This window comes from Nanorana parkeri, unplaced genomic scaffold (assembly GCF_000935625.1).
Source record: "Nanorana parkeri isolate BGI_ZX_2015 unplaced genomic scaffold, ASM93562v1 scaffold692, whole genome shotgun sequence".
Classification (NCBI taxonomy): domain Eukaryota; kingdom Metazoa; phylum Chordata; class Amphibia; order Anura; family Dicroglossidae; genus Nanorana; species Nanorana parkeri.
This window is the reverse complement of record NW_017306960.1, coordinates 476,751-495,774: the sequence shown is the minus strand read 5'-3', so window position 1 is coordinate 495,774 and position 19,024 is coordinate 476,751. Positions and strand designations below refer to the sequence as shown.

At 38.7% G+C, this 19,024-nt stretch overlaps 1 protein-coding gene across 2 annotated transcripts in view; it reads right to left on the bottom strand.

Moving 5' to 3' along the window:
• Positions 1-520: 520 nt before the first annotated feature.
• The window catches only part of OSBPL10 (oxysterol binding protein like 10), a 277,812-nt gene continuing 259,308 nt past the window's right edge, over positions 521-19,024 (bottom strand). For both annotated transcript variants that reach the window (XM_018563756.1, XM_018563757.1), the window contains 2 exons: positions 12,870-13,023; positions 521-663 (listed from right to left, as the gene is read on the bottom strand). In XM_018563756.1, the coding sequence (XP_018419258.1) occupies positions 619-663; positions 12,870-13,023 (199 nt within the window). In that variant the 3' untranslated portion in view covers positions 521-618. The remainder of the gene's footprint in view (positions 664-12,869; positions 13,024-19,024) is intronic.

Sequence of the window (19,024 nt, the reverse complement as noted above, 5' to 3'; positions counted from 1 at the left end):
TAAACTGTGCCTCACACCCAGTTCAAAATATGACTGCAAGTAATTCCTACTCCTGCATCCCACTACTTGTTTTGTGTTTGAGTCTCAGAAGGTTCCTCATAGAAACCTACAGTGGGATCTCCAAGGCATACAGCACAGGCTGAGCAGCAGGACTTTGCAAAGGGTACATTGTTGACTTTCCGGCAACAGTCTCAAAATATAATTTATGGCTGGAAGGGCTTGTTAGAAGAAAATGTTCCTTGTCCAAATGTGATGAAGGTATAGGTGGACTTTGTGCAGATTAGAAGAACTGAATCCTGAGTCATAATCATATGCTACAGACATCTACAAATGACTGTTAAAAACATCCAGCAATAACTACGTTTTTGTCCTTCTTCCTTGTGAAATGTGACCATTCGGTATATTAGAGTGAAATGCAATTAGATGGTTAGTTTGTTTCACCTGAAGAGTTGACATTTTTTTGGCAAATACATTTTAAAAGGGTTTATAAAAATCTTAATGATCTTATTTATAATTTGTATACTGTATATACTCACATTGCAGCTGCAGAAATATATTATTCATTGGCAGGATTCCTCTTCACTTGGCGGGTTGCAAGCAGTACTTGATCTGTCGTAGTCATTGTGCTTTCCACAGTGGGTTTACATATACCCAGACTTCACCCTGAAACAAATGAAGCACAGATTTAATAGACATTTTAATTATCTGTTATCAAAACCACATTGTGTCCTTATTCCACTCTCTATACACTTTTTTTACAATAGTTTTACCAGCCAAATTACTCAACGCTTTTGGAAAAATTAAATACAGATTTAGTGCCTTAGGGAAAGTATGACTATCCAAAGTGATGAGTCAAAATTGGAAATATTCTGTAACGAAGGCAGTTTGTTCAATGAAGTACCGAAGAGTGTTACACAGGTGAGTGTCTTCAGGTAACAGTGTAGCATGTTGGAGGATCCTTGCAGGTTTGGGGCTGCATTTCTGCACATCGAGTCAGGGAGACAGTTGGCTCAATTCACAAAGCTAAAACACCAGGATAAAAACTTACTGAAGATATTTGTTAAAACCTACCTGCTGAGTTCCTTAAAAAAAACTGTGTCCCTAGGAGGCTTGATATTGTTTTAAAGGGTGGACACTTCCAATATTTTTTTGAATTAGTTTTTATTTTTTGTTTATACACTTTGTTGGTTGTTAATTGGTATATGAAAACGAATCATTACGTTATTTTTAACGCATCCTCACTTTACAGAATTTACAGGTTCACATCTTACTTAGTAGCAAGACTTTGTTATCTGTATGGGAGGCTGCTGTTGTGTAAAAAAGCTCACTGCTGACAGAACACTAAAAGGTACAAGAGATGACTGTTTGTTTTGTGGAAAGCATTAGGGGCACCCTGTTAGTCAGGAACTAACCTAACTTATTTAATTGTTCGGACAAACAGATGTCTTGTTTGTTTTATGCTATGGACTTTCTGTATAAAGCCCTTCTGCATTGAAGCTGTGTTTGCTTGCTGCCCGGCTGAATAAAAGTGCAGCAAACCCACTTGGACTGTTCCTAAGTGTCCCTGTTTTGTAAATGGTTTACTGCTGGCATTACCAATTGAGCCTGTTCATCTTACAGCTTGCTAACCAGCAAGAGGTGACCTGTTAAATTGAACAGCAGGTGCAACAGCTGACTGTAGACCACCAGGAACAGCAGAAAGTGAAGCTGTCTCTAAAGCAGCAGATACAGGCACTGTTAGAGAGGCAGATGGTGGCACAGGAACCAACTTCTACACCTCGACAGATGGTGGACATCACTTTATGAACATTGTCCCTGCAGAAAGATGTTGAAGTCTACCTCTGCATCTTCAAGGGGGAAGTTAACAACCTATGTCAGAGGTACCCGACAACTCCTCCCTAGCAGTCATGGTCTGAATGTCAAATGCACCCAACCAGATTTTCAAGGTCCACTGGTACTCTGGTCTGTAACTGAGCTCCCTTTCGAGAGGGTTGTTAAAAATTACTCACCTACGGCCCTAAAACAGAAAATACTTGAAATATACTATGTTAACCTAATAAAACCCTGGAAGGTTAACAAGGTTCTTTCAGCAGAAAGCAACCCAAAAGTATTACCGCAGAAATACAGACCTGAGGTTAGGATGTCAGAGACTCTGCCCACTACCAGGAGGCAAACAGTTCTTACAGACAAATTGAGATTTTGTCAGAACTACCTGGCTGAACTAACATAATTTACAATGACTGAGCCTCACGTCAAAATAAAGTTAAATCCTTATCAGGTACCTGAAGTTCAGAGAAAAGCCCTTTCAGAATAGGTACAGAAAATGTTAACCCTTATGGTTACAGAAGAATCTAACAGTGAGTAGTCAATTCCCATAGTGCTCATCCCTAAGCCAAATGAAAACCTGAGGTTCTGCAATGACTTCAGGAAACTAAATTAAATATTATCAAAATTTTATGCTTATGCCATGCCTTGGGTGGTTGATAGAAAGGTTGAGTTCCACCAGGTACATCACCACCCTCGATCATAATAAAGCTGCACCCAACAGCGGCACCCTTCTGCCCAGCATCACTCGATCAAAAGATCAAAAGGAGCTGGTTGGAAAATTTGCGGCCAAACGGTGCTTGCAGTCAATCGGGATACAATAGAAACAGTGGGGGGATTCTGTTATATTTTCTTCGTTCAGCCCTCAGGTTGAATGAAGAAAATATTACAGCGTAAACCCAACTTAAGAGGAGATTTATCATCAATTTAAAGAGATTTCTTTACACTTGCTGTTGTGTGTCTGAAACAGGAAGTACAACAGAGAAAAAGGAGACAGAGGCAGCAAAAACAGGGGGTGTAACCAATGTAAAACAAACAAACAAAAAGTTTGCAGCACGGGCTGCAATGTTTTGGCTTTAAATATACCCGGGGAACACTGAAAAGAGGAAAGTTGCATTGAACACTATGCTTGACCACAGTGGGTGCACTTAAAAGGGTATAGTTAAAGTTGAATATATAAAAGGCAGATATAAAAGACACAGATCATTGCAGTTATGTAATCATTATTGCATCATTAAAATATTATTTTTGTAATTACCATAAAATCTTTTTATTGGAGTTTATTGAGGGGCACAGAAATAGTGTATAATTTTAGATCAATGGGTTACATGCCACCTTCAGGAGGTTTGGACACTGGCAAACAAAAAATGTTAAGCCACACTTGGTGTCAAACCGCCAGGCAAATTTTGGAAACCATTAAGGAAAAACAGAACGTTTTATGTGGCGTTTTGTATGAACACAAGGCTGCATTTTTAATATGTGTTTTAATTGTTTTAATAAAAATGTTTGATCTACATTATGGTATATCTTCTGTATCTTCAGAGTGAAATTAAGTGAAACAGCACTGTACTATTGGGAACAAGGAGGTAATGTAGATTGGTCCATAGTTATCCACAGGATTGTTAAATTGATTTCCATTAAGAGGAGACCTGTGAGGAGAGTGGAATTATCTTATATATCTATATGTAATTGCAAACGAGGAAAAGGAAAGTTCCATATCAGCATACGTGTGTGTTTGACTGAATCTTAATTAAGAGGAGGTGCACCAAAAAAGGTGAGCAGAATTTCATTTAAGGTAGAGCACAGAGCACGAAGGTGATTTTCTTTTAAGAAGGAGTGGATTTTGAAGGACTTTGTTCAAAACACTGGGGTCACCAAATGTGTATTGGGATTTCCACGTGCAGCGTCTACGCGTTTCACCCCTCGCCAGGGGCTTCGTCAGGACATGGAAATGGTTGGATGACCCAAATCTAAAACAAATACCTTGCTCTTCAAATCCAGACCCACAACACGCTCAAAATCTTCCTACTATTCCTCACTTCGGATGCCCTTAACATATCCTTAACTGATAAGAAAGCACCTACCGCTTTGGATTTTACAAAAGATATCACAGACTTCTCTGTTATATATACCCTCGGCCGAGGCACACATGGACTTTACAACAAGGAGGAATAACCAACCACAAGGCTCTCCTAGATAAGAATAAGAAGATATCTCCTCAAAGGATATGCGAGTTAGAACAACGGAACTTTTTATTATCATTTTTGATGTATAGATATAACGGAAACAAAAAACACCAGAAAAGTGAGAGCTAGATAGTACACGGAGAGATATTGGAAGCTGTGTTCCTCTGAGTAATATATTTACCACCGAGGATACACGGAAGGGCCACTGAAATAGCCTAAATAATACTGCTATTTTTCCTTTGCTATTATTGACTACAATACCCCCGTAGTGGGGACACAATCTATCTTGTAAGAACAAATATTTTTTGAAACCTTTTTAGGCCAACTAAAATAACGCAAAGGATACGTTTGCAATCTAAGGGGGACTACCTTAAGGAACTGGAACGAAGGCATTGAAACTTTTTTTAGGGTCTACAACAACCGCCTAGAACGAAATAGACTTACAGTCAGTGAACATTCATGATTTTATCTATGTTTCTTTGAGTTTAGATGGTGCTTGGATATGCACGAATAAAACTGTTTATGTATGATTTTTCAAATCTGGTCCGTCCCGATCTCTGGTTTAACCCTTGACTGCCTCCCCTTTGAAGGCAGTCTGCCCTATGTTTTTTTTTCTATATGTTATTGATTGGTTACCGATACGGTTGACGGACTAGATCCCGTATATTCAAGGGTAATCTATTAAGAGCGGATCCCCAGGAGTAAAGCAACCCAAGTTTTTTGTTAACAGGAGCCTAACTGTCCCTCACTTGCTTGTCCCTGGTGAGGCATCGAGATCGATGTCCTCAGTGGGTTTTTTTTTTCTTGATTGGACAGCTTTGACCAATGGCGCTTTGCCATTGGTCAAAGCAGCTGAGAAGAGAAGAAGCATGCTGAAAGAAAGCATGGCAAAGAGATGGGATTATCACTGTGCTGCTTCTCCTTTGACTATACAGTAATAGGCTTGGACAGGTCTAGGACCACCTGGGCTCAAAGGAAGTGAGATGAATGAAGTAAGATATCAGACTGCATGCTGATTTAAAATAACCTTACGTTCATTAGTTAAACAAGCTTGTTTTTCCTTTACTTACAAATAGAGTTCATCCACTTCTTGGTCCAGTTCTGGCAAAAATTATGTAATGTGCCTAAGCATTGCATTTTGGGCAGGTTACATCAGCAGAGCAGTGCTGGAAAATGTCATCTGCAATCTCATGAGATCTCAGGGAAAGGCATTGTCCTCCCCTGAGAGGATTGCAGGGTCACATGTCTTAGTCACATGTGCCAGAGTTCCAGGAAGTAAAGGGAGATCTGTTCTTAGTAATCTGCCCTTAGTAAACATGGCCACTGTCAGAAGACTGGGGAAGAAAAGAGAAATAAGGTATGCAAAGAATACACAACCGGCAATTATCTAGAAGTATGTGTTTATAGATTGTCATTACTAAACATTTCTAAAGCTGTGTTTGTTGTTATTTTAAAGATATGGGTAAAGGTCCACTTTAAGGATTTTAAATGTAAGAGATACATCCTAAAAAACTTCAAGTTAAACTCCTCTCCCCCTGCTGCCACTAATCTCGCTGCTATAAAGCTGTCAAAATGACAGCTGGTAATTGTTCTGTATTGCACAGCAGGGACAGCTGTCAAAATGTAGCCGCTCCTGTGTAAAATGACTCTTGCAGATAGTGAGAATCTGTAATTGAGTAGATACAACAGTATGGCTATGCAACAACATGCATTTTACTTAATGAAACCTTAGAAATTATTTTATTTTTATAAAATGTATTCCTATTTAACCCTTACTTAACACTAATCAGCTATAATTAATTCCTTCCTCCCCGTAGCTATTACACTGGTCAACAAAACAAAAAAAAATTCTGGCCTGGACCTTTGCAGCTCTTTTAGACTAATTTCAGGGTGCTGATTCCAAATCTGATCTCAGATTTGCTCTATCACATCTTATTTTTATACTATCGGCATATATCCATTTTCATTGGATTTTACCCGAAATTAACTCTTTGTCACTTATGATTGCAAGTTGTTGCGAGTCAGTGACTGCTTTAGTGTTAAAAATATGGTGCTGTATTTTTAGGATAGTGTGTTTATAATATCATTTTATGTAGATATACACATTTATTTAATATTTTCCTTCTGATCTAACAATCACACAATCCCATGTGATTAATGCACTGTACCACGCAAATTGCACCTACTGTGTGTTCTGATGTGGAAGGTGCGTTGTGTTACCATTAATTTGAATAACACCCCCAACGAACCTCATGCCCACAGTCCGATCGCCTGCACCCAAATGCCACGCATTCCATTGCAGTGCAACTTGGGTTGCGACTTAATGACCAAGGACAAATGTGGGTCCTGAGGTTACACAGGTTGAGAACTACTGGTCTAAAGGAAAGAATGCTAAGCTGAAGTTTGGTGTGCCAATGGTTTGGAGAGAGCCTACAAACCATTTGGATAACTGCTACTTCTGCCTTGTCAATGTAAAAGGTTTCAATAAGAAAAATAAACAACACTTACAATGCCCAGATATCCCATCTGCCAGACGACCAGTTGAGTACTGTGAGGAAATACCTGTCCCTGTATTTACTGAGCTACCAGAGATTGATGTTGAATCCCTCAGTTTACCTGCTTCTACAGATGATGATGATGAAGATGCTCAGATCGAATATACGCCATCTGATGCAGATTGTGATTACAGTTCTCTGTTTAGTCAGCCTGAATTGAATGATCTTGTAAGAGATTTGTATTTGCCAAAGCAGTCTGCTGAATTGTTTGCTTCCAGGCTGCAAGAGAAAGGACTACTCAGACCTGGCACTAGTGTCTCCTTTTATCGCAACAGAGATGCAGCACTGAGAAAGTACTTCCATTCAGATGGTCAACTTTTTTATTGTAATTATGTTGAAGGGCTTCTTCTCAATATAGGACTGCCCGCATATGATTCAAGTGAATGGAGACTTTTAATTGACAGTAGTAAAAGGAGTTTGAAATGTGTGTTACTTCACAACAGAAATATATATGGTTCAATCCCAATAGGACAGATTGGAATACCATGTTCATGGATGGGTAATTTGTGTTGATTTAAAAATTGTTAATTTTCTGCTGGGTCAGCAAGGAGGTGACACCAAATACCCTTGTTTCCTGTGCTACTGGGACAGTAGGGCTGCATTAGAACACTGGGTTAAAAAGAACTGGCCACCAAGAATCAGTTTGACGCCTGGTGACAAGAACTTCAAGAATGAGCCTCTGGTTGATGGGAATAAAATTGTATTTCCCCCCACTGCACATAAAACTTGGGTTAATGAAGCAATTCGTCAAAGCTCTTGATCACATGCATCAAAATAAAAAAAAGTTTAAAAAAATAAAAAGACAATTTTCTTTTTTTTTAAGTAAAATTAAAAATGCAAACAAATAAAGTTTATAATATTATAATCTTTTAAACAACAGGAACAGACAGCAAAACAAACGTGACCCTTCCCTATGCTATCCAAAACCAAAAAATGTTTTTTTGGGGCTGGAGTTACACTTAAAAAATTACCTGTTCCAACTTACATACAAATTCAACTTAAGTACAAACCTACATTCCCTATCTTGCATGTAACCAGGGGACTAACTGTATTATTATAATTAAATAATAACAAAAATTTAATTGGCATGGACAAAAATGATGACCCCTGGAGTTACACTTTCAATACAATATGACAGTTCTCACAGCCTGCTTGGCTAGGTAAAAATATCAGCAAATATCAAATCCAATTTACAGTTCAACATTCTTACTGTAAGAGTATCTTTCAGAAGCTGATTTCATAAAATGTTAATTTTTTTTACTGTGCACTTTGACTTAAGATACTTTTTGTGGGTTTCAATCAATAATGGTCAGGGAACGAAAGGCTGGCTATGCCAAATTCATGAATAAATCACATGTTGGTGTTCTGAGTGATATTTTATTTATTTCTCTCACACTACATACTGCAGAATGAAAGGATTCTTTTTGAAGTGACTTGACAGTGAGTGGATATAACCATTTACAATGTGACTAGAGCATCAATTCATTTCCTTTTTTTGCAAATCCTGCTTATTTATTTATTATTTATTACAGATATTTATATAGCGCCAACAATTTATGCAGCACTTTTACATAGTGCACATTCACATAAGTCCCTGCCCTCAAAGAGATTACAGTCTAAGGTCCCTATTTCTACATAAATACAATTTAGACAGAAGCCAACTAATCTACCAGCATGTCTTTGGAGTGTGGGAGAAAACCAGAGTACCCAGAAAAAAAAGGTATCAACATAGATACAGTTATTGCCCTCAGAGCTTCTCCTGCAGCCCAGCCAACACTGTTAAAGGAGAACTATGGGGTCAGTGTTTTTCCCCATAGTTCTCCTTAGGGTAACGGGAGGACACAAACTAGCATCCACCCGTTACCCTAAGCTCAGTATACCGCAACCGGAGCGGATCCAGACTTAGATGACGGGATCCGCCCAGCTGCGTGAGTGACAGCTGGCTCTGCCTATCCAGAGGCAGAGCCAGCTGTACCCGCCCCCTCCACCGTCCGTTTCGCCAGTCAGTGCTGGCAGATCAGAGCGGGGAGAGTGGAATCCAGCCCCTCCCCCTGTCACGGCAGAGAGCCGTGACAGGATCGAGAGGTGAGCGAACCCGGTATGTGTTCGCTCACCTCCCGATCTACTGAGCCGACCTGTGACAGTCTCATTGTCACAGGTCGGCTAGAACTATGAGGTGAGTGAAAAGCACTCACCTCATAGTTCTCCTTTAAAATAACCTTGTATGCCTAACACAGTCTTCCTGAAGCTATAAAAAAAATCCCTAACTAGCTATAATAAAGTGATCAGTTAATGTTAAAAAAGATGGCATAGCTACTGAAGAAACCGTGGTAAGCTGGAAAAATGTACAGGGCTATTCACAAAAGGGTGAAGAGTTTGGAGAAGGGAGGAGAAGAGAACAATCTAGGACAACATAGCTGAACTGGAAAGTGAGCTGAATTGGAGAATTTTTCCAAATCGGCTATTGTTCACTTCTGCCTTCTCCAAACTCTTCACCCATTTGTGAATAACCCTGATAGTTTAATAGTTAATTGCCTGCTCTGCTTCCCCCTCTTTATTAGCAACTTACACTCTTAGGACTGATACCTGGTAGTGTGCTAACTATACTGATAGCTCCTCTGCTAGGTGTCCTTGATTTAGGTGTACATTATGTTGCAATCAGTGACACATATTTTAACAATTGACTATGCCAGGTGGCACAGAGAAAGGTTCCTGGGAGTGTAAAAATTGGAATATAGATACTGCAGATCTAAATAGTCACTTTAACGTGTTTAGCTGTATGCTGTGTAAGTCTAAACATAGATTTAAAGGAGAACTTGCAAAAAAAATTATATTCTAATGGAATCATCTGAAAAGTGAAAAATGTAAAAAAATATAATAACAAAACATTATCTATTTCATTCTGGTGTACAGAAATCGTAATATTATGTAATGTTAATTTTACTCTGGCATTTAAGGGGCATTGTCACATGCTGAAATATTCCTGTTGATGCAATGTGGTATGTCAGTGATCTCCTCTTCCCCACCCAAAGGCTACATAGTGATCCCCATATTTCTGAGATCTTATGGCCCATTCACACAAGCCCATCCGCTATACCGCTCCATCTTAGCGGATGGGTTAGTGCAGCACTTTGGCACCTGTCACTGTTAACAGTTTTTTAACTTTACGTGGCGTGTACACTGCTGTGCAGTGACCTGCACTGGCATCATAAAATTCTGCATGTTTGCATTTTATCACAGTGCACCTGCGTTATGTTGTGAATGGGACACATAGATAACACTTGTTTTCTATGTGCCCTTGTGGTGATTTGTGTTGATGTGTCTCAGGCAAAATAGGAAATGAGAAGAAATCTCTTCAATGGCTATTTATACAGCATTTGAAACTTGACAGAACAATCCTAGTGCGAATGCAGGCAGCATCTTAAACCTGACGGAGCTTCTAGCCCTTCTTCACTCTATCCAAAACTAAAAAATATATTGGCTGGAGTTGTTTTTTAGGAGGCAATGAGGGAATCATGAAACAAGCAAAATCTCTCTATGCAGCCTAAGGTTTAAAAAACATGATAGCTCCAGTATAAAATGTACACAGGGAATGCAGCCCATGTCTGGCAACTCTCATCGTATTAAGCTGAAATGGAATAATATTGACTGATATTGTTTTTATGTGATCATAATATAAGGCTGCCTTAAAAGCAAGCAAGAAAAAGTAACAAAATAATACACTGCACATTAGGGATGCTCAAATACCAAGAACCTTACTCGATACAAGTACAAGTCCAGATACTTTTTCAGCTCCAAGACTAGAGAAAAACTCAAAAGTTAGGAGGCAGCTGTCATTTTTTAAGGAACATACGGGACTCCTGGGATTTGTGCATCCCGGTTTTAATGTATGATTTGTTATATATACTGTGTATATATATATATATATATTAGGGATGCACTGTTTTTTTCCAGACCAAGTACAATACATTTCTTTTATTGCGATGTGACAGTTTTCATGTGTTTACTTGACTGCTTGGTCAGTTCCATGCCTATACCTCTTCCTAGCACATGGTGGATCTCTTCCCATAGCCTGTCACTGTTACTTTGTATTGAACAGGTGTATAAGGGTGTGTTCAGCTATTAACCCCCTGTCTACTGTTAAAGGGCCAGATTGCAGGGACCCAACCAGTCTACCTTACAAAATGAAAACCTGGGTGACACCTACACCACATCATGGCCCATTCTCTTGGCCAGCTCGGGTTGTATGTCACACCACACATAACCATATTATAAGGGAGATCCAACTATCTCCATAGTCAAACTTGTTTGTGAATGCTTTTAGCTGTATTTTATATTAATTCGACTTTTTTTTATTTCATTTTTTTTTTCACGGGTTAAACTAATGTTAGAACAGGTTTCCGATTAACAAAGTGCTGTTTCTTCACCCAAAGTAACTAAAAAGCTTCACAGCACAATGATTAGGTCTCTCCTAGTGTGAGTGAAATAATGAAAACTAAGAAAAAAAAAATCAGCATTCCATTTTACTTTGCCTTCCCAAGAGAAATCATAAAAATAATAATGAGGTCACAAAGGCCAAGAGTAAATTACTGTCTGTGATTAAGCTACAGCAATAGCTGTCTATTAAAAACCAGGTTTCTCTGCAGAATGAAAATGTAAAAAGAAAATATAGTGGATAAAGGTCTCAATAAAAAAAAACTATGGAACACTCTAGCCTTGCTGAAAAATCTATCCAGGTACGGGGCTTTTCAATTTTATGCCAGGATAGTTTTTCTAGAAATGAAAGTGTATTTAAAATGTTGCATACTGTAAACTACTTTTTCCTTTTGCAAATAATATAATGCAGTAACTGCAGATTCAGAAGCATATCCGAACCGCATTACATCCTACAGAAATGAAGGATGGAACCTGTCATATACAAAGAAAGAAAGCTTTGTCATCACATGTCCAAACAATAGGTCAAATATCAATACATTTTTGTAGAGTATCAATCTTCAATGAATCTCTGTGGAGTATAAAAACCTAATGAATCTCTGTAGAATTTCAAACTTCAATGAATCTCTGCAGAATATAAAAACTTAATGAATCTCTGAAGAGTATCAAACTTTAATGAATCTGCACAGTATCAAAACTTAATGAATCGCGGTAAAGTGTCAAACATCAATGAACCTCTGTAGGGTATCAAATCTTAATAAAAACTGTGTAGAGTATTAAAACTCAGTGAATCTCTGTAGAGTATTAATCTCCAGTGAATCTCTTTACAGCGTTGCATGTGCATGAGACACAGCCCCTTTATGTCTCCCTGCAGCCCAGATGCCCCTTCATAACTTCTGTTATATTCAAACCATACCATGTAAATTAAACAAAATGGTGAATCTGGCATGTGACGCTTTTTCAAAAAGGTTACATATTATACTTTTGTAAAACAGGTTTCAGTATAAATGAATGCAATTGTGTGGGCAACTGTTCTTACCTGAAAATTTTGATTTGACTAGGACCTCAAACTGCCTTATGGTAACAACTGTTACATGTACAATGAATGAACATATTCATTGAGCAATAAAGATATTTTAAGCATTCCCAAGCAAAAATGAATCACAAAAATAACTATGGAGGATAGGACCATAAACAGATAACAAGGTGTGAGAATTCAATTAGGTTTTAAACCAGAGATAATAATAAGCAGATCACAAGTTTATTGCTTTAATCTACCATAGAACTATGAACATGCTTCAAAAGACCTGAACCTTGTGATTTCCACCCTCCCAAATCAGTCTGGTTACACAATCTTTGTTGTATAATGCTTGTAACATTATAAAAGATAGTTTGCATAACCAGGCTGATTTAGGAGGCTTGAACACACAAGACTGTAATCCTTTGTCACATCTTCACAATTCCCTAACAGTCTATTATCTGAGCAGTAAACTCTTCAGTAGTTTTCTACTTACATAAACAAAGCTGGGTCACAAAGTTTCAAAGATGTTAGATGCAGCAGCACTTTAATTCCCAACAAGTTATTATCACAGCAGAGCCCTTTATATTTTAGAGATAAAAATGGAAAAACTACCATGTTGCCCCTCATTATATTCGTTACAAAGTCCCGATGTTCCATCTATCATTGCTTGATTAGAACACTGCATTTTATCTAATAAACTCTGAGATGGATGTAAACCTTAGAACCTGAGTGAAGCTACTGTAATAGAGTTGCGTTGTAGTGCAAAATCAGCATAGGAAGAAGTCCCAGCCATCTATGTGAAATCTGATAGAGAACAATAGCGGAAATGTAGTTAGGTATGACACTTGCCTCTCTGATAAAATACTTTGGTTTCCACAGCAGATTAGTGGATGCTCTCTGTCTGGCTTCTGCCCTCTGCCTCTCCTCCAGTTGGTGTTTGCGCTCGGTTGCTGCTTCAATGTTATTTGACTTTAGGGCATTGGTGACATTTTCCCAAATACGCCTGAGGAAAAGAAAGATGGCATTGTGCAATATGAAAACATTGTTAGAGAATGGCATAACAAACACATTAATAAATATATGGGGTCAAAGTATAATAACTATCCATATGGCTGTGCAGAAACACAAACACAGATATTTTATAAATATCTATTTTACATAGTTACTAGTAACTGTCAACTATGCAATTTGGCAGAATAATTGTGGCATGAAAGGCTATAAATGGGCCAGCCATAACTACTGATTGCTGCTCATTCAATTTGTTTTAATACTACATGCATTTAGCTCTTTGCTCTGTAAGTTGTCATAGGTGCAAATACACACATTAGTCCTTGGGGCTAGCAAATATTGGTAATGTACTCAAAGGTAAAAGGGTGTATTGTGTATGCCAAGGTTGATTTGTCTCCCAGTACCCAAAGCACTGGTAAGATAATTTGTTTGTAATTAAAAACAGCAATTAGAAAATATTACAAACAGCAAATACAAAATATTACACTGCCCACATGTTTAAATTTAAAAAAATAAAATATAACAAGATCTCAAGTGGGTATGCAAGCAAGCATACTGCAAAAGTATTAATGTAAACCCTAACCCTAACAATAAACTTCTCTTTTTTTCTCCCTTTTGGTCTAGGTTTGGGTCTAAGAGAGAAAGGAAGAGGATTAAGTGCATAGTTAGCAACTTGGCAATTTAACCATCAATCTGTTGCTCAGTGTGACTAGTTGCATGAAGCAGTTGTAATTGTTTTGGGCCTAGGGAGCCCCTGGGTCACAGCCCACATTATAAACATGGTTAATAAACAAAAATATTTGCGCTGTTGGCTTTTCCACCCTTCAAAATGACACAAACAGCGACAGCTGCAGTGAAAAACCAAGAAGTGAAAAAATAACCCTGGGCAAACAATAGCAAATTATTATGCTATTATAAACAGGTTGACTTCTACTCCAAGTTGTCTTGAAGGTATGCCTCCAGTAAATCTTTTCCTTACATAATTCAGAGGTCCTGTGTGGGCAGTAGATGATCCCATGAACTGGAGAATGGTAGGATTGGGGTTACGTCTGGAGTGAGAGGGGCTTAGTGATGACTCTTGTTAATCCAAGTGTTCCCCAAATCCATAAAAATTGCTGAGTATCAACAAATAGTCTTGCCTGTATTTTGACATTGTTTTTAGTCTAATAAATAAGTAAATGTGCCGAGCTCCAACAATGATCAGATATAAAGAGTATAAAAAAACAGTGACTCAAACAAATGTCAGTGAAAAAAATCAATCAGGTGTAAAGTCTTTCAATCTTCATAAATCTGCAAAAATGTCCAAATATAGCAATAGTGATGAATATTTCTTGTTCCTTCACCAAATGCACCACGTGCACCACACCAGATATAGGGGTGCTCACCTTATTGATGGACCCCAGCAAGAGGTCAAACCAGGCAATTCCCTTCTTAACCAGGGGAGGGGGCCCTCAGCTCCAATCGCTCACAGATGTCCTCCAATGGTGTAATCAGACCAACAAACAGATCTGTGCAACACTTCTTAAATAGGAAAGCACTAGCCTCCAATCTTTATCGATCTATAGGCCTCCTCAGTATAAGGTGTCAATGTGACATGTAAGGTGTCGTGTTGACCGACAAAAAGAAAGCAAACACCATAGCGCGTACCGAAAAGTAGCTGTTAGTTTGCTTATTGGCGCAGTTCATTTTCTATATTTATTGTTTTTAGTCTGATCACTTTTCATCAGTTCAGAGGTTCAGGGCCTAATTATTGCAATTCCTTCCACAGATCTGAGCTTTGCTTACAAATAAGATGTGATTTAGGTCAAGCAGAGTTCTGGTGGCTCTATGGCTGAACAACTACTTTTCTTGGTGGGTCATCTGACTATCTAAGAAAAGAGTAAAAGCCATAAAATGTTTTCTTTTCCTCAAAATATGCAAGATGTTTTTCAGACATTTCCTCACATGAACACATCTTTAACACAAGAATATTGCAGGTATATCTACATATCAGTCAATTACTGTTAATCCTGAACCACAGCTTGGGAACATGAAGGTGAGGGGTCCTTTTTTTAATAACATTCCTTTTTAATATTTAATCTAAATTGCAACTGTTGCAAAGTATCATGTGTGTTTCTGTTGCATTCTATATAAAAATGCTTGCCTTGAGCTAAAACATAGGTAAGTGTGGAAATCAAAAAAAGTGCCGGAATACACATAAATGTGGATAGCATGGTATTCAAGACAAGTGCTGGGTACACTGTAATGTGGGTAAACATTGAAATCAAGACAAGTGCTGGGTACACCAAAAAAGGGAGGTAAGTGTGGGAGTCAAAGCACTTGCTGGGTACACTAAAATAATGGTAAAAATGGAATGGGAATCAAGACAAGTGCTGGCTACAATGAACATGGGGGTTAGTTTGGGAATCAAGAAATGTGCTGGGTAAACTGAATTGTAAGTAAGTGCGGGAATCAAGACAAGCACTGGGTACACTGACACATGGGTAAATGTGGGAATCAAGACAAGCACTGGGTACACTGACACATGGGTAAATGTGGGAATCAAGACAAGCACTGGGTACACTGACACATGGGTAAATGTGGGAATCAAGACAAGCACTGGGTACACTGAAACATGTGTAGGTGTGGGGATCAAGACAAGTGTTGGTCACATTGAAACATGGGTAAACATAGGAATCAAGATAATTGCTGGGTACGCTGAGATGTGGGAAAGTGTGGAGATCAAGACAGGTGTAGGTACACTGAAACATGGGTAAGTGAGAGAATTAAGACAAGTGCTGTGTACACTGAAATGTGGTTAAGCATGAGAATAAAGACAAATGCTGGATACACTAAAACATGACTAAATGGAGGAATCAAGACAACCGCTAGGTATGCAGTAATGTGGGAAGTGTGAAAATCAAGTCAAGTGCTGCTTATACTGAAATGTGAGTAAGCGTGGAAATCAAGAAGAGAGAGTTATATACTGAATTGTGGTAAAGTGTGAAAATCAGGACAAGTGCTTGGTATACTGAAAGAGACCACTGAAAGGGGTCACTTCTATTAAGAAGGCAGCTTGCAAAAGAACAAGGTATATCTATATATTTACCTTTCTGGCAGGAGAAACCACAGCACACGATGGGGAAGATATTTTACAAACTCAGAAGTGTGGAATACATGCAGCAGCTAGAAAGCAGTGGTGGTTTTTCAATAGATGTGCCACCAGAAAGGTAAGTATATCCATTTTTTTCTTTTACAGATTGCTTTCTGTTTTGAAGGGACCATGAGGGGATAGGGTCACTTGAAACATGGATAAGTATGGAATACTTATGGGTATAATGAAAAGTGGTTAAACACAGGAAAGAAGAAAAGTGATGGGTGTGCTGTGGCATCCATACCTCCTTTGTACAGGGAATAAAATAATAATAAAAGGAAATATACATGGATAATTAAAGGGAAGACTAGCTGCCGGCAGTTTTCTAAGGCAGCAGCTTATCTTTCACACGTTGATAATCATTTTCAAACTCCTTTTAAATAACTGCGCGCTGCTGAGTGTGTAAAATGCATGCTACTTTTTCACAATGCTTCTCATTTAATAACTTTGAAACATTCATTAACCTCCTCTGTTACAAGAGCTTCTACTGCTGTTTTCAACTGCTCCCAGAAAGCTAGATTATAAAGTAGGACTTTGATGTTGCTGCTTATTTACACAGTAAACTTCCATTTCATTTAAATCTCGCTATGGCAATATGGCTGTTGTTAACTGCCTGCTGCTATTGCGGTAACTGGGAATGCTCATCTTTTTCTGAAGGAATATATAACTTTTTATATTGTATGTCAATAGCCACTCAAAACAGACTTGGATTTTGTGAAAATGCAGCCGAGCCTTGCTAGTCCTTCAAATGACTTTATTGTAATGCAGTCTCCAAGGTAATGATCTAGTTACTTTTTGTAAACATTTCATACAGGAAACTGCTGTTATGGGTTTACAAACATCAATGTACTAAAAATATTAAAATACAAAACTACAATACAAATAGATGTACTTTTTTAAAAGGCAGAAACCCCAGTGTTGAAGGGAACCAGAGGTTTAAATCTTTTTAAACAGGGATTGCCGTGAAAACAGGAATAGTACTGTCTGTGATACCTCTTTTATTTGCACATATTTACACTTTCAGGATACGGTTTTGGTGGGTCTACCCTCTTCTTCTACGGTCCAAGCAGTACTGTCATACAAAGGTTTAGCAAAATGCTAAGAAGTAATGTACCAAAACAACAATCTGAAAAAAAAAACCACACAAACACGGTAATAAAAGTATGAAAGTTAAGCTGGGACATTTTTAAATGAACCCTCATATGAAAAATGAAGGTGAGAAATGATGTCCCACAGGTGTGCAATTATCATCTTCCTCGATTCTTTTATAGTGTGTCTATGTCGGGTATTTATTTTAGTAATTTAATTTCCTGCTACACCAATGTAGCATGCCTGATTGCACTTGTTGCATTAAATAAATGAGGTACACCACTTTTGTATGTGTGACACTTTTTAATGGATTGATTTGGCAGCACAGTTTGCAGCGTTTATTGTTTTGCAAGGTTTTTGCCTTTTTTTGCTTCCCTGCAGTCATAATTGGGTCTACTGCTGATTAATTTTTGTCTGAGGTTGGGTGGTTGTATTGTACTTGCAGCATTTGTTTTTTTTCATGTATAGTACACCCACTGTGAGAGCAGCAGAATTTCCAAATTCGAACCGAGTTAGAAAGCAAACAAATCTGAATGTTCCTTTACCAAAAATTCGGACTGGATTACTTTTTCGTCCACGGAAGAATCCAGACTGTTGTTGCTCTCCCTGAAGTCTTCCATCTGAAATAAAAATCAGGAATTGGGATACAAGATAGTGACCCGGTGGTACCGTACTCCCCAACTGTTAAGTACAATTTTTCCAGATTCTAGTGACCGCTGTTGGCGCTGTGGCTCCTCCTCTGTGGGCATGCTCCACGTTTTCTGATCCTGCCCCTCCCTTCAAGAATTCTGGTTGCAGGTCCACTCCATTACTCAGCGGTTCTCGGAATCGCAGATCCCCAAGTCTCCCTCTTATTTTCTCCTCCATCATAACACGTGCTCTCAGCGGGGATATACACGCTCGGTTATAGTACATCCGGTTAACGCGGCACGTGCTTGTATTCCCGCACTGTGGAAACAGGTCTCTCCTCCCACCATCTGCCTGTGGTTTAGCAAAATTAAGCAACTCAGGCATATGGAAGACCTCACCATTTTCCTCAGGGGCACGGTGGCTCGGTTTTGCTCTACTTGCTACTGGTGGGATGAGTTCGCCTCCTCTCCAGAATACATAGCTCTTCTTAAGTGAGACACCCGGTGCGGCTCTTTCTTCTTTCCTTTGCTTCCGCTTTTCTCTCATCTCCTCTTGCCTCACACCTCCCCTTCTTCCCACCCTCACTCCCCCCCTTTTTTTTCTCTCTCCCCTTCCCCTTCTTTCCCTTCCATGTCCTATTGGTTGGCATTGGGTGTTATGCCCCTGCTGACCCATACTAAAAAAATTCTGAGCCTGCAGCATGCGGCACACAGTTTTCGTGCTGTCCGCAGTCAGTAGTTGCACATATGTTCTCTTGTTACTGTCGGTTTTTGTTACCAACTGTTACTGTATCTATATCTGATGGGCACTGAGCTCATCTTGGAGTTTTACTACCTGTGTTGGTTACATGCTGTGCTCGTATCTAAATAAAGAATTTATTTTAAAAAAAATTCGGACCATTCCAAATTTTGTTCAAAATGAAAGTAAATCAGACACGTGGCCAAGCAGATGGGTTTTTTTGGGCTGTTGTGGGTTGCATCACAGGCACGGTCATGTGACTTCCTGTTTTAGATCTTTCTAAAACTAAAATTTGAAGGGATATGAAATCCGAATAACGTACGGAATCGAATTTCGGAAACGAAATCTGAAAAATGAAAGAAATAAAAATCCAAGTCGATACACAACAAAACAACTTTTTTGCGGG